General features: G+C 40.7%; 1 protein-coding gene across 2 annotated transcripts; it reads right to left on the bottom strand.

Annotated features, from left to right (window-relative positions):
* Window positions 1-5,908: 5,908 nt before the first annotated feature.
* Window positions 5,909-22,207, bottom strand: LOC133109607 (inter-alpha-trypsin inhibitor heavy chain H3-like). 2 transcript variants are annotated; one of them, XM_061219006.1, is made up of 22 exons: window positions 22,080-22,207; window positions 21,041-21,070; window positions 19,656-19,679; window positions 18,248-18,411; window positions 17,951-18,055; window positions 16,123-16,285; window positions 15,879-15,989; window positions 15,203-15,331; window positions 14,718-14,834; window positions 13,485-13,653; window positions 12,003-12,128; window positions 11,631-11,812; window positions 11,143-11,328; window positions 10,571-10,710; window positions 10,175-10,335; window positions 9,883-9,906; window positions 9,260-9,310; window positions 8,868-8,981; window positions 7,781-7,982; window positions 7,020-7,192; window positions 6,751-6,862; window positions 5,909-6,598 (listed from the first exon to the last, which is right to left on the bottom strand). In XM_061219006.1, exons 1-22 carry the CDS (start codon window positions 22,167-22,169, stop codon window positions 6,460-6,462), a joined length of 2,712 nt encoding a protein of 903 aa, XP_061074990.1. In that variant the 5' UTR covers window positions 22,170-22,207; the 3' UTR covers window positions 5,909-6,459. The 2 variants fall into 2 exon arrangements, with proteins under 2 accessions (XP_061074990.1, XP_061074991.1); XM_061219007.1 differs by having other exon boundaries at window positions 18,248-18,408.
* Between the last annotated feature and the right edge of the window lie 168 nt (window positions 22,208-22,375).

Genomic DNA, 22,375 nt, shown 5'->3' with positions numbered 1-22,375 from the left:
AAAATACCATCAAAAGCATATTCCAGTGCTAGCAAAGAGCCTTAGAGCCTTCTGTCTTCATTTCATATCTGCTTCAAAACACAATTTAAATAGAACTAATGAATGTGTAAAATGTTTTCTTTTTCTTGTTTTTAGGGTAAAATATGCAAAAACAAAGACTTTGTAGAGAGAAGACTGAAATTTGCCATTTGAAGATGTTCAAATTAATTAGGAATTATTCAGTTACATTAATTGCTTTGGTTGAAGTATTTGAACTACTAACTAAAAAGAGGAAACATCCAGCCCTTTAATGAGATGCAACCACTTGAGCTTCTGGACACACTACTAACACAAGGGATACTAAACACACACAGTTCTACTATAAAAAAACGAACACACTGAAATATGTTACACAACTCATTCCTAAAGCACTAAGCTACTGCAACACACAACTGTCACACACTCCAAACACACAACTATCACACACTCCAAACACACAACTATCACATACTCTGGACACACAACTGTCACATACTCTGGACACACAACTGTCACATACCCTGGACACACAACTGTCACACACTCCAAACACACAACTGTCACATTACATTACAATATTGGCATTTGGCAGATGCTCTCATCCAGAGTGACGTACAACAAAGTGCATACCCATAACCAGGGATAAGTGCGCTGAAAGACCCTAGAGGGAAGTACAACTTCAATTGCTACCCATACAACAAAGATAAGGACCAGGGCCTATTTATTTATTTATTTATTTATTTTTTAAACAACAAATAAACAAACAACAACTATCCAAATACTGCTTACCTAGCCAACTAAAAAATACCGAAACACAACGTAAATCACAAAGACAACAATTAAGGTTCACAGGGAGGTAGGGAGGGATGGGGAGAGGTGCTGCTTGAAGAGGTGCGTCTTCAGTTTGCACTTGAAGGTGGGGAGAGATTCTACCGTTCTGACCTCAACGGGGAGTTTGTTCCACCACCGTGGAGCCAGAACAAACAGTAGTCGTGAGTGTGAGGTGGAGGTTCGGAGAGGGGGAGGTGCCAAGAGGCCTGTGGAGGCTGAACGAAGAGGTCTGGCAGGGGTGTAGGGTCTGATGATTTTTTGTAGGTGACACAACTGTCACACACTCCAAACACACAACTATCACATACTCTGGACACACAACTGTCACACACTCCGAACACACAACTGTCACACACTCCAAACACAAGGTTAAGGAGGGGGGTTTGGGCAATGATGGAACAAGGAGAGTCAGAAGAAGGAGGAGGTGGAAGAGGGGAGTGGCTGTTCTTTGACAACGCAGCAAAGCTAACAATACTCCAACCTCTCCCCCCATTCTCCTTCCACTCACACAGCCACACCTGATTCTTACAATTCAACAGAAACAGCCGGAGAGAAGAAGATGAAATGATGCAAAACAAACAAACAACTAAGCAGAAGAATATAACATCCTGAGGACAAGACTTGTTTTAGACATATTCCTGCTGACATAGAGTTAACACAGGGCCATTTAATATTTAATTGGGAATGGCTTGATTGGTCAGTTATGCACAGTATGTGCAAGGTTCAATTGTTTTGGAAGACAGTCACATGGTGTGGAAGGTTTGCCCGTTGTAGGAGATTGTCAACCAAGGAGACTAATGTGGAAAAGGTCTGCTTGTATTAAGACAGTCTAATAGGAAGTTTTGAGTAGGTTAGGACAGATAATATTATGGAGATTGCTACAATATGAAAAAGGTTTGATTGTACTGACAGACATATTGCATGAGGTCTCACAGTCTAAATGTATAAGGATAAAGTCACATTGTAAGAGAAGGATGATTGCATGAGGAATGTTCGGGGGACTTAAGGGTTTTCAGTGAGAGCGACATGTCAGGGATGCAGGCAGATACAGGTCTTCAAATCTACTGCAGGTAATTCAACATGCATATTGCTCCGTATATAAGTTGGTGCACATTTTCTACATGTGGCATTTTAAAATTACATTATGTACAGGTGAGGGAAATAGGTTGAGATGCATGAACTGGCAACAGGGCATTTTTGTTATTCTGACTAATATCAATTTGAAAATCAAGCTGCCATCTACTCCCCTTACATGAAAACATGATTGTTGACTGTCCATTAGGAGACAGTCACAGGAGAGGCTGTGACTGAAGGCCCTCACGATGCAGGAAAAACTTAGGCTGGGTTAGAAAACAGACACTGTCAGGAAACAGCCACAGTGATTTTGGTCTGGTTGTGATTTTGCGCTGGTTGTCTTCACTTCCTTTCTCAGTTTGGGAAAGGCACAGGGTGACATGGGGGTCATGGTGCTTCAGGCATTCTGTCTGTCTCATGGGAGAAAGCAGTGGTCCCTGGGTGGGGTATGTGGACAAATCTCTCCTACTGCACTGAAAAAATAGGAACCTAATTGTCTTTTGGAGAAATTGGACGATTGGACGGCGCTTCACAGTGCAGATGGATAATGACCCAAAGCATACTGCAAAAGCAACCAAAGAGTTTTTAAGGCAAAGAAGTGGAATGTTATGCAATGGCCAAGTCAATCACCTGACCTGAATCCGATTGAACATGCATTTCACTTGCTGAAGACAAAACTGAAAGGAAAATGCCCCAAGAACAAGCAGGAACTGAAGACAGTTGCAGTAGAGGCCTGGCAGAGCATCACCAGGGATGAAACCCAGCGTCTGGTGATGTCTATGCATTCCAGACTTCAGGCTGTAATTGCCTGCAAAGGATTTGCAACCAAGTATTAAAAAGTGAAAGTTTGATTTATGATTGTTAGTTTGTCCCATTACTTTTGGTCCCTTAAAAAGTGGGAGGCACATATGCAAACTGTTGTAATTCCTACACCGTTCACCTGATTTGGATGTAAATACCCTCAAATTAAAGCTGAAAGTCTGCAGTTAAAGCACATCTTGTTCGTTTCATTTCAAATCCATTGTGGTGGTGTATAGAGCCAAAAAGATGAGAATTGTGTCGATGTCCCAATATTTATGGACCTGACTGTAAGTATGTGCATCAGGTATGTTTGTGTATTTGTGATGCTGGAGCTATGCAGTTATCCAATTTAGTCCTGGGGAACTGAGCAATATGACACAGTAGATCATTAAAGAAGACATTTATTAATGTGTGCAAAGGGACAGTATGCATCTGGAAATGTATGACAAAAAGGTCACAAAGCTGGAAGACACCAGCTTTGAGTTGCAGCCCAAAAAAACAGGCAGGGGTTTCTTTATAATCTAAACACACACACACATACACACACACATGCGCGTACGTATGAGTACGCACACACATTGAAAAATGAACTCCTAGAGAATATAATTTGTTGGTATGAGTGCACCTATCTATATCTCTACTGTGCTGTTTTAGTGTGAGAGAAGCAGTGGAGCAGTATGCATTCGTTTTTTAAGCTTTCATTTTTTGCATTGAAAACCAATGCTTCCATCTAGTGGTGAGTAAATATGTTGCATCACAGTGTCAAGCATGTTTTCCCCCCCACCCACCTAACAGAAAGGCAAACTTTTGATACTTTCATCAACATTCAGCCATATCTTTCACGACAACATACACCACATTGAGGGGGAGGGGTAAATATTGAGGTATCAGAATGTCAATTCATTGTGGATCCAAACTTTTCCCTGTTGTAAATTCCAGTTTGGTTCCAGCCCGGTTTTAGCTGGTTAAAGGTCATCATGCTGGCAACGATACAATGTCCAACTGGTGGGCAATAGACAGCAGACCAGCACAAAGGTATCCAGCGGGAGCAGACACTGGTTCAAGCTAGATTCCAGCTGTCCCAACAGGGATCTGTGGCACGGCCCTGAATTGGATTGAGTCCTACCTCTCTGGTCACTCCTTCCTGGTTGCCTGGGCTGGTACAGAATCGACACCTCATCCCCTTGCCACAGGTGTTCTCCAGGGCTCAGTCGTCTGTCTCCTTCTTTTCACCCTTCACACTAAATCCCTTGGCCCTGTTATTACTGCTCATGGTTTGTCTTACCACTGCTATGCTGATGACATCCAACTCTTTTTCTCCTTCTCACCATCTGATACACAAGTTTCAGCCCACATCTCTGCTTGCCTGAGTGACATCCAAAGCTGGATGGACAACCATACTCCGGTGAAACAAACGCCCTGTGCAAGGAACCTCGGAGTAGTGATGGACAACAGACTGTCCCTCTCTGAGAACATTATGGCAGTGACCCGGTCATGCAGATTCTTCTTATACAAAATCCAGAGTATCCACCCCTTTCTCACCCCTTACTCAACCCAGCTTGTGGTCCAAGCTATGGTACTGTCCTTCCTGGACTACTGCAAATCTCTCTTGGCTGGCCTTCTGGCATTTTCCATCAGACTTCTCCAACTCATCCAGAATGCAGCAGCTCGTCTGGTCTTCAACCTTCCCAGACACTCCAAAGGTCATCAGACCCTGCATGCCTATGGCTTTAAGTCAGGAAGGGACCAAAGTATCAAATGAGCATCAAACCATCAGGCTGCTGCCAGATATGCAGTAGATACTACAATAATTGTTTTTCCTGATAAATTTTCCTGTTGAACAGGATGAAAAAAATATTCAGGAGAAACAATCCTTGCAGTATCCAACAAATATATAGTAAAAAAAAATATTGTTTTATTGATATAATGCATTGTCAGATTAATCTACAAGGCCCAATCTTATCTTAGTTCTATTTGTTATTCTTAACACTTGAAAATAAACTTCCCTTGAGGGTCTTTCGGTGCACTTGTCCCTGGTTATGGGTATGCACTTTGTCCTGACGAGCTGATCGTTGCCTTGCATGGCAGCCAATCGCCGTCAGTGTGAGTGTGTGTATGAATGGGTGAATGAGAAGCATCAATTGTACAGCGCTTTGGATAAAGGCGCTATATAAATGCCAACCATTTACCATTTACCATTTACACAGGTTTCAGCCCACATCTCTGCTTGCCTGAGTGACATCCAGAGCTGAACCACCCCAGACACTCCCACGTCACCCCCCTGCTCACTTGCCTCCACTGGCTGCCTGTTACGGCTCGCATCAAATTTAAAACATTGGTGCCAGCTTTCCTGGCAGTTAAGGGGTCAGCCTGAGCTAGTTTTATTGATATGATCCATTGTCAGATTAATCTACAAGGCCCAATCTTATTTTAGTTTTATTTGTTACTCTTAGCACTTGAAACTAAACTTGGTTATGAGTATATTGAAAGCTGATTGTACTCTTCAAGGGTTCTGAATTTCTGTATGTTTACACTAGGACTCGGAACTGTACTGTCCTCTCAGGTCCTCTTTGCACTTGTTCTTGTGTTTGATTTGCACTTTGTTGAATGTCGCTCTCGATAAGAGTGTCTGCTAAATGCCACATAATGTAATGTAATGTAATATACACTTTGTTGTACGTCGCTCTGGATAAGAGCATCTGCCAAATGTCTATAATGTAATAATGTAATGTAGTATGCATGCATGCACTCACAAACACAGGCTATAAGTGGTCCCAATCTGTTAGGACTGACTGGCTGTGCATTAGATGTGAGCTGCGTAGCAGGGGTGCAAAGGTAAACTCCACTGTTCTAGCATCACAGAGTGTAGCACATCTGCCCAATGTGCTGGAGTGCCAAGCCCTTGGAGATTACATCAGCTGCAGCTCAAAAAGCATGTCAAGAAGGGATTCCACTGCCCCCTGGTATTTCTGAAAAGCACTTGTGGGTTTTGTTTCATCCACACTATGCCACAGAGACAGGCTGTGTTGCACAAACCTTAGGGCATGTAGTCATTGTAATACTGCCACTAAAGCCAACAAATTGCATTAATCCAATACCTACATGAACGCACACAAACTTTTGGCCCCTCAGAATTATTATTTTCTTCCTTTTTCTTAATAAAAATTTAGGAATGAGAAAATAATTATATATTTATACATATCCATGCTTCCCTTTATTTTTGTGATTGCAAACAAGTCAGACAAAGAGAGTTCATCATCACATTTCTTTGAGGTTGTTTCCATTGAACCTGATATCTGCCGATTAATGACATGATAAGGTGCAGAGGAAGACAATGAAATAGATAGTAAACATTTTCATACTGTAGATGATAGTATGCTGGCCTAATACACTTTAATCTTTTGTCCCTTTCACCAAATTACAGACCCAATGTTAGCTTTTCAGACTTTGATTAACTGAGTCCTTGTCTATGGCAAAACACATTTTAAGAATTTAGGAAATCCTTGTGCAAAGCTATGTGTGATCGGAACCGAACTAACAAATTCCGCCAGATTTATCAAACACGCGTAGACACAGCTTTTTTTTTTTACAGCTTACCAAGTAATCGCACATCAAAGGTGTGTGTTCACAAAGTCTTCAAATACAGCAGAAAATGGAATGTAAAGAGAGGTCATCCATAGCAAAAAGCCTAATGCAGCGCTCATGTCATATCAGAATGAAATGATTTGGCGCAGCTTAGCTGGTTTTGAATATTCCAGAAACAATGTAGTCACTGGCTGTGCCTTCTATGAGTCCTGTGCCGTTGTTGTGAATGAACCAGCATGGCACACGTTCCCCGTTCTTCACATCCCAACGGAAGTCCCGCTGCCAGCCCCTGTACCACAGAGCCACACAATGCATGTGAATAACAGAGATTCCAAAATGTAGTATTGCAGTCTGGTTGTGTGTGTGTGTGTGTGTGTGTGTTCGTATGTGTGTGTGTGTGCACGCACCTGAATTAGGGATGTTTGTGTAATTTTTTGTTACCTGGTAACAGAGAGTCGGGATCCCTTCACTGTCATTGTGGCATCTGGTTTGTCTGGGGAATCTCCATGATGAAGCTCACCAATCTCAAAATGCACACCATTGTAAAACTGGCCTGTATGTGGGAGAAAAAGGTTCAGAGACTTATTTTTACACACAGACTTATTATGTGTTATTCAACTAAAATAACATTGAAAATCAGTTCACAATGAGCTACAGATGTACAGGCAGGATTCAATGACTCCCCAAGCTAGCCCAGCCCCTGGTCTTACCCAGTAGGCCATGAACAGCGGGGGAGAGGAGGTGGCTGTCCAGGGTGTAGAAACCCAGGTAATCCCTATGGTACGGATGCTTCTCCCACACCTTGTGCAAGATAATGATGAACTTCACCGAGTCCTTCAGGGCGACAGTCAGACTTCGGTCCTTTGTCACCTGCAGGTCAATGCTGCAAGACAGAGCATTGTAGTTCATGTGATTCACATGATGGTGTATGGCCATGTCACATTATTAAATATTTTTTGTGGGTGCTGGATGCTGCTTAAATAACAATATTGTGCAGAAGTGATAATTTTGTGGACTCATCTCCATTTTTCATACGTCCTCCTTTTTGTTTTTAACGTTGTTAGAAGTGCCCAGTATGGCATTTGTTTAGTGTGTTATATGTTGTCCTTTCAAAATTAAATGAACTGCTCTAAAATGCACAAATGACAAAAGATTTTTGGGGTGGACTGATGACTAGTTTGGCATAGGTCAGACAACATCTTCCTATGACTGGGTTGAGCCCATTAGTTTTCCAGTTTGTATTGTAGAAGTGTCCTTGCCTGTATCTCGGTTTTGTTTTACTTACATACTCCACACAAACAAATCCTTTGTTAGACCTTAATCTTTTGGCACCCACATAATTGCACTCATCTTTGGGGTCTAAGGGAAGGCTCAAATAACTGTCCACCAGAGCCACTTGAAGGACATGGTGTTGGACCAAAGTCTGTGCTTGCCTGGGAAGACTGGTGAAGAACTTTTACTCAATGCTCACCTGGGCCACTTGAAGGATTCAGTTGTGGACCAGGAGAGTGAAGTCTGTGTCCCGCTCTGTAAGACTGTGATACTCTGGGTGGTTACCTCCAGCTGGAACCCAAGCTTCTTGTGAAGGATCCCAAACCGGCCAAAGTAAGTATTAATTCTGCTCCCAGGGTCTACCTTCTTGTCCCCAATAGTCTGCGCATTGACCACAATTCCTGCAGGGGGTTCAGGGGTCACAGGGCACACATCAGGACTGCATCTCTCAATTGTACCCCGCAGCGATGTGTATGTTCAACCCACCATCAAAATGGCAGCACAACCGATGCAACCTTACCATAGCAGGTTAACAGTTTTACTGAATAAGCCAAGTTATTCAGAATTACAATCATTGTGAGTACACAAAGTCAGATGGAATGGAATTTTTTGTAGTGATTTTCTAACTTCATGGCCTACATTCTGCAAAACCGCACTGTCCACACCACATGCATTCTATACAGGAATGACGCAAATTGCATCTCCCCACACACTCATTTCATATACAGTACTGTGCAGAAGTCTTAGGCACCCTAGACTTTATTATATATATGTTTATTTTTTGGTGTGTGTTAGTATAAAAGAACACATTTGAGATTTACAAATATTCATTTTCCAAAATATTTAATTTAACAGACATTTTGTATTTCATTTTAAAAAGTAACATATTACTGTAAGCAATTGACTACTTTTTATATAAAAACTTGATCAAGGCTGTCTGAGATCAGAAGCAAGGAGCCAACCAAAGTCTGCAGAAGAACTGGCAAGTTCTCCAACATGCTTGGAACAACCTCCCTGCTGATAGTCTTATAGAACTGAAGGACAGTGTTGGCTATCTCAGAGAAGTGATGCAATTTTAACACCGAAGGGTGGTCACAAAAAATATTGATTTGATTCAGTTTTTAGCTATTCTGCCAAATTACTAAAATGTAATGTAAAATGTATTGTACGTTTATGTAGGACCTTTCATTGAATTTTTTTGAAAGAATGTTTTCTGTACAGAATGTTATACAGGTGCCCAAGACTTTTGCACAGTACTGTACTACTGGTTGTACCCCTGATCTCACCTGGCAATGGGTCTTTAACCAGATTGAAGATGGTTCCAGGCGCATCGTCAATGTTGAAACACAGAGAGTCATTCTGTTCTGGCACATTGATGATGAAGTGGGGGTCACCGTCCACTGGTAATTAATATCAGAAAAGTTCAGGAGTTGCAGCTCCAAAACAGCTCATTCTAATGTAGACAGGCTTGCTCACTTCAAGCAAGCTGTCTGGTAAGCTCAGTTGTTGTATGGTATTTGTGTTTTGCCATGGATGGCTAAACTGGTCAGATTACATAATTCATACTATTGTATTTCACCAAATACACAATAGCAAAATATTTGATAATGTAGCATGTGTAACCTTACAATAATATTTAAAGGAAGTAAAGGAAAGGAAATCCCAATTGTGGACGTACCGCTTGTAACAGGGTTGTAATGATATGATGGGCTTGTGTACCTGGTCTGGCCTGGAATCAGAAATGCATTTTTGTCGTTATCACCTTGTGGGACAGGTGGGGATAAGTATAACAGCACATATCCCATCGTATGTCCAACTTCATGTGTCCAACGTGCTAATCCTGCAGGGGCGGCCTGTAGCGTAGTGGTTAAGGTAAATGACTGGGACACACGAGGGCGGTGGTTCTAATCCCGGTGTAGCCACAATAACATCCGCACAGCCGTTGGGCCCTTGAGCAAGGCCCCTAACCCTGCACTGCGCCAGGGGAGGATTGTCTCCTGCTTAGTCTACTCAACTGTACGTCGCTCTGGATAAGCCAAATGCCAATAATGTAATGTAATCCTGAATATTTGGCAACTGACAACAGAAATTTCCATAAATTTAGACTTCCTTCCTAAGACTACTGGTCTAATCATGGAATGCACAGTATATTTACCAATTGCCAAGCCAAACTGCTAACATTTGTCTGAATTTGACTGTGATTTCAGAAAACTCCAAAATCTGGTTTGAAAGAGCAATGGACAAAAGTATAAGAATCAAAAAAAGTAAATAGGGGGTGTTTTGTTGCTGACCAATACTCACCAAGAGCTGAATGTGATCGCTCACCTATAAACCAACATCAAAAACAAAATGTCAACAAAACATGCTTTTATCAATGCTTGGGAGCACCAGTCAGAGATTAGACTGTTTAGATATGAAGATCATGAACAGTTAACCAACAGCAGCCTGAATTGGTTGTAATTGTGACCCTATGAATTTCTAATGCCTCTCAGTGATTTTGCTTATGAAAGCAGATTACACTGTAGCTCAACAGTCTGTGAGCATTGCACGCTACTGTGGCTGTTCCGCCTGCCCTCCCAACTCCAAATCCTACCCTCAGTCAGTTTGTCAGCGATGAGTGTGTCCGGTGGGGCCTCGTCACTCTGGGGTTTTGTGGCCACCATGGAGGTGAGCGGAGTGACAAAATTGTACTTCAGGGACATTTCCAGAGCCCGGGCGGTGGCATTCGCCCTCTCGTGTTCTGGGCCACTGTCCCTGTGGAGACACACATCCAGAGAGGGCAGAATGAAGAATCCCTCCATATGACAGAGACATTTCTAATCTGTGAGTTGGTGCCTTTATTTAGAGGATGGAAAGGGTGGAAAGTCACAGACTTGAAATATGATTTCAAATGTGATACAGTGGATGTGTACAATTCTGGGGATCCGGGTGGCACTCCTGCCTTAGGGCATAAGTAACGTGTACTGTTACTACAGAGATTCATACTGACTTCTTGCTCAGCAACTGTTGGATTGTGAGGTATGCCCAAAGACGCTCTGTGAAGTCTCCAAAGATGTACTTGTCATCAGGGAACACCACACTCCAGTCCAGGGTGTTGGCTTGACCCTTGTAAGAGATATCTTCTTCCAACTGGGGAGAAAATTATCATAAAGTCTGGGCATTGTGCATTATCATGGGGAAGTAAATATAGTGGTGTGTAGAAGGGGAATTTATTTTAGGGTGGTGTTGAATATGATGCAAGATAATGTATAGTGGTGGAAAGCACTGTAGAACAATAAGAAAATTAACTAAATATATATTTTCTTTTCCTCCTTTCCTGGAATGACCTGTTTCATAACTTGGCTTCTGTAAAATACTGAGATTTGGGAATTCACACAAGCATGTGTTCTCCATGCTCTTGTCCTTCTCAACGGTGGATGTTGGTGACCATCTGTGCATGTGTCAGGCCTGTCTTGCATTGTTTTTACTTTATTCCTTTTTTCATGTCATTCAGTAACATAGGTGAGCATGAACCATTCCCATACACATGAAAACACATAAAACAGTGATAATGTATCTCACCCCCAGTGCTGACACCTCCACCAGGAAGTTGTTCAGTTCAATGTCAGCCAGACGGCCAGCTACAACAATCTCAGATCCATTGAAGAGCTGCTTGAAGTGATGGTTGGTCAGTGAGTCAACAGCATTCTCTGGATAATGCATGTTTACCTCAGAGAGCAAAGTGCTGGCTACCTCAGAGTAGAAACCCTAAAACAGATAACTGTTTGAGAACAATGCATCTATGAGCTCACAATCATGCACACACACACGTATGCATTCATGCACAGACAAAACATATACAGTATAGTCCTGAACACAGTAAAATTCTCTGTGTCCATTTAACTCTAAAACAGTTAAAGAATAAAAAATAACACAAAGTTCTTGCAGTATAATTAACTACATAGTAGTACTTTTAAATTAGAGCCCAGTAGGTATACAACAGTATTACAGCAAGGGTACTGTATAATAAAATAAATATAATAATGTAGGGGTTAATAAGGGGTCAGCACATGCAGTTGTAAGGCAGCATCAGAGTCCTCGTAGATCCTTCTGGCCAATCCATTGTTCTGTGTTGCCATCACATTCAAAAAATCATAATCAACATCATAGCCAAATCCAAGGCAGAAAAATGTCATGCTGTCATTCATTGCATTCCGTGCATTCTCCTGGATTTTGTCAAGCCGTGTCTCCCCTGCACACAGGCACAAGCAAACACACACTTAAAAACCATTCCCAATAATGCCATATTTGTATATATACTATTCTTTCATGTGAGTCACATGCTGTCATTGTTTAGTAATGGCTAGTAACAGTATTTTCATGTGTGTTTTGGTTGTGTTGTCTGACTATGAGAACATCAGTGTTAATACACTTGAACATACCGGAACTAGGCTGCCCATCTGTCAGCAAGATAACCATGGACATACTCCTTTCAGGCAGCTTGTTGTTAGCCTTGTCTTCTAGCAACATTTTAACTGCATCCTGCACACCATCATTGATGTTGGTATCTAAGGGAAGATGGAGGAGGCACATCATATGACTTAAATGAAAGCCATGCAGAGAGACACACAGCCTAAAGCAAAAGACATAAAGACTCCTCTGAAAAATGTTCAATTACAGCATCTACTTTTATTTTTTATTGCCCGGTTATACGGGGGAGACTTCGGTGGTGTACACTGTACCCCGAGTGTCAAAAAGTTAATCCTGTGACCATTCCAAAAGCACCTTTATATCCATTACCTTAATAGAGGTGCCCTTTGAAAGAATTGGCATGGATCTCATCGGACCATTAGAGCAGAGCACAAAAGGATATCGCTTTGTGTTAGTCCTATTAGACGATGCCACCCGATATCCGATATCCCCCCGCAATACATCTGCTAAGACTATTGCAGAGGCCCTGTTTCATTTTTTTAAGAAGACAATGCTTTTTTTGGTTTTCATCCCTCTTCTCTGTGTCAACGAATAAACACGGATGAACAAACGCCATAGAATAAGCCATAATTGAACTAACAGCTACAGATGTAAAACACACAGAAATTATTTGACAATTGTAGTACTGTAGCATTCAATTCCATGCGGTGTTTGCATTCTTAACCCTCCAAAATGGGCGCAGATTGCTTGCTAGTATGACTGTAGCTTGTGGATTTCAATGTAAACAGCGTATTGTAATATTTGGTGCAATGATGTATTGCTTTATTTTTATGTAGATACAGAGTGGAAAGCTACGTTCAGTTTGCCATACTTCGAATTTGCGTGTCAACGAATAAACACGGATCTTCTGTGAATCTTAGGAAACGACATAACTTACAATTAGCCATAAGTCAACCAACAGCCACAGAAATTATTTGATAACTCTAATACTGTAGCATTCAATTCTCTGTGGTGTTTGCATTTTAAACCCCCTGAAATGGCCAGATTGCTTGTTCAAACTACTGAAGCTAGTCGATTGCTAGTTTAGAACCACAATAATACACATGCATTTATTTTAAACTGAGCTTACAATTTCACCTTCAGAAAAAAAAATCGGTTATCGGTTATCAATTATCAATTTTTGGTAACCGGTTACAAATCAGTTTCGGTTAACCGGTTAACCGTTCACACCCCTAGCTTTGGCCCTCTCCCCTTGTAAAAGAGGCTTTAATCTCAATGGGACTTTCCAGTCAAATAAAGGTTTAATATTTACTATGATAGTAAAACCAAAATGTCAAAGGATCTCCACTTCAACCACATGTCAATTGCTGATCACAAAAAATTGTAGAGTAGAGCCAAATCAAGACAAAAATATGTCTTGGTCCCAAACATTATTGGAGAGCACAGTATATACTTATAAAAAAGATATTGCTAAAGGATTGATTCCCACTCACATCCACGGATATCAATTTTCCTGACATATTCCTTTGCCTCTTCAACATTCTCTTTCGTGGCCTTGATCAGGGATGGTTTCATTCTTTCAGTAAAGGTGGCAAATAGGACTATACCAAAGTAGTCCTCTTCACTGAGATCATCCAGGATAGTCAGCAAGGCCTCACGGGTCTGAGGGAGTGACAGAATCATTACTGAGGGACCCTCTAACACCTGACGTGCATTTAGTTAACACCTAACATGCAAGTCTAAGACTGAGGGAAAGGTTGTAAATGTTTACAGTGGTACAAAAGCATCTTGTGTGCTTCAATGGCATTAAGACCACCTCTCCCCCCACACACACCCCATAGTTAAGGGAAAACAACATCCATGTTCTGCAATGGCCATCTCAGTCTCCTGACTCAAATCCCATCAAATACCTCTGGTCTGACCTGAAGAGGGGATATCAATGATTCTGAAAATTTCTGCAAGAGGAATGGTCAAAAATCCATCCAAATGTTTTCTCTAAATGTATCACAAATTATAGGAAAATACTGATGGCGGTCATCTTTGCCAGGGGTGTTTAAACCAGAGCTGTATTAAACCAGGGGTGAGAATAATTTTGGCACCTATGATTTGCAGAAAAAAATTATCATTTAATAGTAATTATATACACTATTAAAACAATATTTACACTCAGTGAGCACTTTATTAGGTATTTATTAGACTTATTATTTAGACTTCTACTGCTGTAGCCTATCCACTTATGATGCATTGTGTGTTCATAGATGCTCTTCTGCATACCACTGTTGAATACATTAAAAAAAAACATTTTTCCACATAAACTCAATATTAGCATTGCTACACTGGTTGCCTGTTTCTCTTTGAACCAATTTTAAAGTTGTATTAATCACATAGAAGGCAGCAAACTTTTAACTCCCCATTGTCCTCCAAGGCCCCTCAGCTCTGCCAGCTCTGGACTTTTGGCTGTTCGTTTGCCAGTTCTAGAGTAATTGACATTAAAATGAAGAAAACCCTTGGCTCTGGAACAGCCTTCCATACAATATTAGGTATGTAATATTAAGTTTTAGTAACCTAAAAACCTATTTAAACAAACCTGGTTTCTGTAATGACTGATAGCCATGTGCTGTGCATGTAATGATGCATTTATTATCACCTATGCTAAAAAACCCAATAAAACACTTCCATAACACAAATCAAGGAGTGTCACCTTCTCCACATGCAAACTGACTCACCTGTCGCATTTTGTTCCCGCTCATTGAAATACTGAGGTCTATCACAAAAACAACGTTCTTTGGCATATGGGGCAAATCCGTGGGGGCAAAGAAATGCACAAAGTACCCATTTACTATCTGGGAGAGGTACAAAGAAGGATTCAAGAGTTACTATTTGTCCGTCAAAACAAACCCACTCACAATACCAATGGAAAATATATTCATAGCATTTTGCCTACTCAAAATTAATATCGCTGAAGATGTAGATATTTGGGGATTACAATTCTCCATGCTTAGTGTTCAGTCGTATATCATAAGTTCTCATCTATAGGAATGAATTTGACCTATGTTGAGGACACCAGATTGAGCAAAACATATTTAAAATAAAACAAAAAACATATTTCATTGCCAGGTCAATCTAATAAAACAACAACTAATAACAGTATATTTCATTGCCTAATTTTTATATAATTTGGAATCTCTATTATGAAGCACAAGTCACTGACCTGAACATCACCAATGCCTTTCTCTCGATTCACATCATACTTTACAATGAAGTCCCCATCAATCAGGGTCCCATCACAGCCAGGGCATTCCCTCTGCTGATCCAGTGTTGGTGAGAAGGTGATATGGGCCTTGGTTGGGGGAGTGGGGGTGAGAGAAAGAGTAGATTTGAATATCCCTATGATTCATTGATAAATGTAACAGTGAATGTGCCAATCAAATAAGACTATTGACCAATAGTCCAAGCGACTCATTTATAAAAAGTGCATATGTTTCATGGATTTGACACGAAATAGACTTGACTGTACATGAAAACTGATCTGAAAATATTCTTATATGCATGCCAACTCCAGATGATGCGTACAAACTTTTCTTTGTAGCCATGCAGTACTGCAGGTTCAACACATTTTTTCAGACCTTGCCAATCCCCTTTCATGTGGTGATGTGTAGGCTATTAGACCACATGTGTCAGTGCACCTTTTGTGATAAACACCGAGATGTAATGCTGTGGGCCATTAAGTGGGGTAGAGCCATATGTTTGGAGGTGAGGCAGGGAGACATTTCACCGACAATATTTTTATTGGAATTGGACGCTAGACTACCAATTATTATTGTGGTTATTGTTAATCCCCTTGAGTTTCTACATAATTTGTTCTCCTTTTTCAGTATGACAATTACCTTAGTGTCAGTGACAGTTTTTTCCACAAGAGGGAGTAAGTCATTGCTGATGAAAGTACCAGAGGCATCCAGAAAAGCAATTCCTTGAGGCTCATAAATGTCTACTATAATCTGTTGATGAAAGACAGAAACATAGTACTCGCATACTCCTGTCAAGGTACAACAAAATAGACAATGGCATATTGCACAGCTGAAGTGCACATTTTCAAATATATGACTATGTCTTTTGCATGGTGTCACCAACCTCAAAGTTCTGGATCAGCTGTTTGGGTTTGACTCTTGTCATGAGCTCATATTTGCCGTGACTGCGCTGAAGTAGCTCTTCATGGGTCAGCGTGAAGATGACTTCACTATTGGCTGCAATGTTCACAGACACAGAGAATTTCTCCATCTTTCTGCCAGATGCCCTTGAAACACACAAACATGGCATGTATAAAATTCTGTGCAAAATCCCTGGGAGGTAGATGCATGCAGCAATTCTTCACCACAATTTGGCACAAACACATATCCTTTGCCATTGATATCTGCCTGAAGTTTGCGACCCATCAGTGTCACCAGACACTGGATATCTTCCCTGGTGATGCACTGTCACGCCTGTACTTTAGCCATCATCGGTTTCAATTTGTTTTGTCTTCAGCAAGTGATATGCATGTTCAACTGGATTCAGGCGAGGTGGTCAACCTTTTTTTTTTTTGGGTTATTTTACAGTAGCAGTGTGTTTAATACTTGTTTCATCTGTCTCAGGTTGAAATGCATGGACCCCAAGAAATGCAGCGCTCTATGGGGGGTGGGGGGGATTATTTGACCAGTTTTAAAACTTTGGCAGGGTTGTAACCCCCCTTTCCCATAAATTACACCCTTACATCAATCCATAAGACCTTGTGCCAGGACTCTAGTTTTTAAAAATACTTTTTAGCCAACTATTATCTGGTTATTCTGTTCTTGAGGATTACCAGTGGATTGCATCTTTTCGTTAATGCTCTTTGGTTCTGCTGATGTAGTCTTCTCTTTATGGCAGTCTGACACATCTACTATATGCCTACACCCTGGAGAGTGTTCTTGATTTGCTCAAATAAAAATCCCCAGTCTTAGCATTTTCTGTTTCCTGCTTTGTTTTCGTGTCCCTTGTCCTTGTTTGCTTTCCGCACTCTTTTCAGTCATGCATTCATTCATTCATTCATTCATTTCACCTGTGTCTCATTAACCATTTCCCTGCACTCACATCTGTTTGTTATTTCAGTTAATTTGTCTGTGCATTTATACCCGTCTGTTTGCCTAGTTTCTTTGGCAGATTGTAATGTCTTTTGACTGGTCTTTCCAGCGGTTCTCTGCCTGCTTGTTCTGTGTTCTGACCTCCTTTGTGTACCCAAACTTTTTGGATAACCCTTCTGTTCTGTGTTTGATTACCTGCCACTGGACTTTTCTTGGACTATGGATTATGTTTGGTACCTCTGCCTGTTTGGAATGTTTACCCGTGCATGGACTTTTGCTTGTAATAACAACTACGAACTTGACTATCCTTGCTGAAACTGTTTGCATTCTTCAGTTCGGGCACCTGATTTTCCAGGCACCTTTTCGTAAAACTGCCTCGACATACTGTAGCTTAAAAAAAAACAATGTACAGTGCTCAATTTTGGTGATATTATCATCAATTTTGAAAGGGGGTTTGTCCAGTGTTGTGGCTTTGGCTCCATTTTTTTCCAAGCACACAGGATACAGCCACAATAATATGTATCAGCTCAAAAACATCTCAGAAAATCATTTCAGTGAGAAAACAAAAGTCCACTTCCACTGTGTTTGAGCTTGTGTAGCTTTGTTTTAGCAATACGTAATTTCATGGCTTTAACCATGAGGGAATCATTTACAACCAGCAATTAATATCAAAAATATAATAATAATAAACTTCATTTGCCCACTCATTTCATACATTAATGCAAATATATAGCCCTCCCAAATGTCTTTTGTGGTTAGCCACTCGATTTTATTCATAAGAAGACTTTACTTGGTTTCTGGATAATGCTACCACACGGAAATGTTGAATGAATTTGAACAGATTAAGTGTGTTATCTTACTTGACCAATCCAGCAGTTTGTCCTTTCGAGACTGCAGCCTGATATTCCTTCTTGGCCTTCGTTTTCTCTTTCACCTCACCCAGATACAGCTTTCCATCAACCTCCCTGAAACACACACACAGTGAGAGAGAGAAAACACCATCAAACTGCGCTTAGCTGGAATTTTCAGCAGGGGAGAGTTCAATGGAGATTTCCTGCTAGTCTAATTTCACATACTGCTTGATCCCTTCCATTATTTGAATTATAAAGCCATATACTGTACATACTGTATTTTATGGTTTACACAAAGTCACTGACATGCTGAAGTTTGTGATGAAGGCAGTCTTGGGAAGCTCCACATTAAAGAATACTTCTTTGGATGAGTTGGCTCTGTTGATAGCAGTGGAACTCATGACAGTGTGGGCAAAGTGAGATGCCACCTTAGAGACCACTTTCACACTGCGTACCACCACCTTGCCCTGCTTACAAAGAGGGAGAATCATTCAACAGTACAATCAATTGTAATTTTTGTTTTAGATTATGAAGTCATTTTGCTGTCTCTTTCACTTTCAAGCCTCTTGATGTGGTGCATCATTGTGCATTGCTTTTTATCACTAGATGACATTGGCTCAGGCGGTTAGAACAGTTGTATGGCGGAGAGTTGCCGGTTTGATCCCGCCCTGGGTGTGTTGAAGTGTCCTTGAGCAAGATACCTAACCCTGACATGCTCCTGATGAGCTGGTTGGTGCTTTGCATGGCAGCCAATCGCTGTTGGAGTGCAAGTGTGTATGAATGGGTGAATGAGAAGCATCAATTGTACAGCGCTTTGAATGAATATAAATATATAAATACCAACCATTTACCATCTTACTATGTTTTGATTGATCTTATTGTGTTTTATATGGAAAAGTATAGCTCTTTAATGAAGATAAGGGAACTGCAATCAATTTTGTTGAAAAGGCTCTACTTAACAAACTTTTCCACTGTCCCTCATTGTTGATTACATATACAGTCCCCTCAAAAAGTATTGGAACAGCAAGGTCAATTCCTTTGTTTTTGCAATACACTGAAGACAATTGAGTTTGAGGTCAAAAGATGTATATGAGATGACAGATTGGAATTTCAGCTTTTATTTCCTGGTATTTTTACCAAGATTTGTTTAACAACTTAGAACATATCACCTTTTGTATCAGACCATCATTTTTTTAGGTGAGAAAAAGTATTGGAACAGGTGTTTCTTGTTGCCCAAATATGTCCTGTTAGATTGATTGTTTAAGCAATAAAAAGTTATGAATGTCTACTCTTGGTTTTAGCCTTGGGTTTTGCCTGTGAAGACTGCAAAAAAGACTGGCTGTTCCAATACTTTTGGAGGGCAATGCAAATTTAGTAACTATGGTATCAGGTCTCTCTTTTTCTTAGATATACCACATGTAAACACTGAGCTGAAATAGGATTTCAGTACTCTTGCAAAAAAAGGAATTGGAATCACCTGATGTATCACTAGATTTTTAATTGATTTTCTAAATGGTGTACGAATGTAATTGCTTCATTTGTATGCTATTTTACTACTGAATGTTATTGTGTGACTGAAAGCCTTTATAGTTGTTTTATTTGTTCGCACAATTCAACAGACTACCTGCAACATAAAAGATAAATAAATAGATACAGTTGGAGCCATGAATAGATTAAAAAAAGAAGAAAAAAAAGAAAGCTTAATAGTTCTTACCTCTTCACTGTCAGGGCTTCGCTTCTGCAGAAAAACAATGAACAAAAATGTACAAAACAAATAATACAAATACTAGCACACTATATCAAGACATAGACACATACGATTTGTGAATAACATCTGTTGCAATGGCGCCAGAATGGGTGGTGCTACTGGCGCACCACCTGGTGAATGTATATATATATATATATATATATATATATATATATATATATATATATATATATATATATATATATATATATATTGCAATGATCATTTGTGAATTTGAAGAGCTTATTGTGAGTTTCTCCAGCTGTTGAATACAAAGCAGTCCAAAAACATGAACGTAAATTACGAAAACGACAGTCAGCACCAGTAAGATTTGGGTTGTTCCGGAGCCTATGCGCCTTTGTTGTTTGGATTGTATGAGATATGTTTTCCAGACACTATGCCACATAGGCATCAGTAATAAGGTGTTGAAGTCGGGGCGGAGGTGTAAAACCCCACGCTAACCCAACGACGGAATTTAGTGAGGGATGAAGGTATCAGTGTGCTTGTCCTTCTGGTGTTGCTGAAATAATACTAATACGGTTAAAAATGAGTGGCCCCTATGTGGAGATTCTAGATCAGCCAATAAATAAACCACGATACAAAGGCAGTAGTACCACTCTGCCTTCCGCCCTTTACTGGTCCGGGCTGACCAAGAATCTCCACAATCGGGCCAATACATTCACCTTCGTTTATCTGACTCCATTAGAATAATAATTTAGATTAGTTGTCCCCATTTGGTGGATGTCTTATTCATAATTTTGACTTGATCGCTATAGGAATCCTGTACTGAGAAGAACTCGTTGAACAATCCTCTGCTGGTACCACCGCATGTCACATCGCGCGTTATGTGCACGCCTCACAAACTGACTAGCTATCTGTAGTCATTACAGAGGTCGCAGGAAAAGCTCCTCTCGGGTATATCTGTTTACAGCCTAGGGACCCAAGCAGACCAACATAGCTATGGCTGTGCTCGACATTAATTAACTACCATGCGGAGGCGAGGGATTTACCATCATAGGCCTACGGGTGCTATACGCTGTGATACAGTGAGCGGAAATTATTATTCTAATGGAGTCAGATAAATGAAGGTGAATGTATTGGCCCTATGGTGGAGATTCTTGGTCAGCCCGGACCAGTAAAGAGTAGAAGGCAGAGTGGTACTACTGCCTTTGTATCGTGGTTTATTTATTGGCTGATCTAGAACCTCCGCATAGGGGCCACTAATTTTTAACCCTATTAGTATTCTTTCAGCAACACCAGAAGGACAAGCACGCTCATACCTTCAGCCCTCGCTAAATTCCGTCGTTGGGTTAGCGTGGGGTTTTACAGAGTGGAGGTAAAGAGGAGAGTACCTTCAGCTGCCTTGTCTCAACCTTAGCATCCTGGAAGAAAAGATGGAGCATTGTTTAAAAAAGTTTCATTTACAAATGATTTACATTTTCAGCCCCATGGCCCAGCTCAATACAGTGGCTTCAGAAAGTATTCAGACCCCTTCACAATTTTCCCACTTTATTATTTGTAGATTTCATTTAAATTGATAAAATTGCCATGTTTGCCCATTATTCTATACTCAATTACCCAGTATGACAAAGTGAAACACCTTTTTCAACATTTTGACAAATTTATGAAAAAAATATTTTTCCAAAAAGTATATATTAATTCAGTGCTTTGTACAAGTCCATTTGGGAGCAATTACAGCTTCCAGTCTTCTTGGGTAAGTCTCTCCAATATTTGCACACTTGGATTTCTCTCAAGCTCTGTTAGATTGTGACCTGCCATCTTCAGGTCTCTCCACCGATTCTGCAGACTCCACAGTTCTTTGGGGTTTATGTCTTGACTTTGGCTGGGACATTCAAGGACAGTCAGAGACTTGTTCCAAGGCCACTCCAGCATTGTCTTAGCTGTATTCTTTGGGTTATTGTCGCGCTGATAGCTGATCCGTCTCATAATAGGCTGAATACTTTCTGAAGCCACGGTAAATACTGTCACATGTGAGCCCCAGCAGGAAGATTAAAGATAGCTCATATAATTAAAGAAAATAGCCAGAGACACCACTTTACCTGTTGCAATGTGATATTACAGTCCAGCACAATTCCTAATGTACAACAAATGCCTAAACGATTATGCTTTAATAACTTATAGATTATTGCAGGCAATGGTGCTGTATGAAAGAAAGGAATGGGAACCACTTTGTGATCAAGATTAAAACAAGCCAACAGTGCAACTGGAAACCTGCAAACAGGCATGCTTATGGTGTATAAAAAAACATATCACGTTACACATGACACTATGGACGCAGTTTAGTCAATACAACCTCCCTATTAGCCCCAAGGTAAGACTATTTACAGTACATAAATAGAATGACAGGAAAGACAAAAGACAGAAATTCACCTGAGACAGGGTGTCCTGGGAGATGATGAGTGCCCCATGGGTAATGGTGGCGATAAACGCGTAGAGCAGCACAGTCCTCAGCCCCAACATGATGAAGTTTGAGAACAGCACTGACAAACCCCAGCAGAACTCTGTGTTAAAACCTTATGTGCTCTCAGAGAGAGGCGAGTGGGTGGGGTGTGTGGGAGGAATCAGTAGGCCTATGAGCTGAAGACAGGAGCAGCAGACGTGACCTCAAGCCTGACATAATTGCAAGGCAAGAAAAAGAAAAATAATCTTAATGTACACAGAACATG

This window comes from Conger conger, chromosome 14 (assembly GCF_963514075.1).
Source record: "Conger conger chromosome 14, fConCon1.1, whole genome shotgun sequence".
Classification (NCBI taxonomy): domain Eukaryota; kingdom Metazoa; phylum Chordata; class Actinopteri; order Anguilliformes; family Congridae; genus Conger; species Conger conger.
This window is presented reverse-complemented; position numbering and strand designations above follow the sequence as displayed.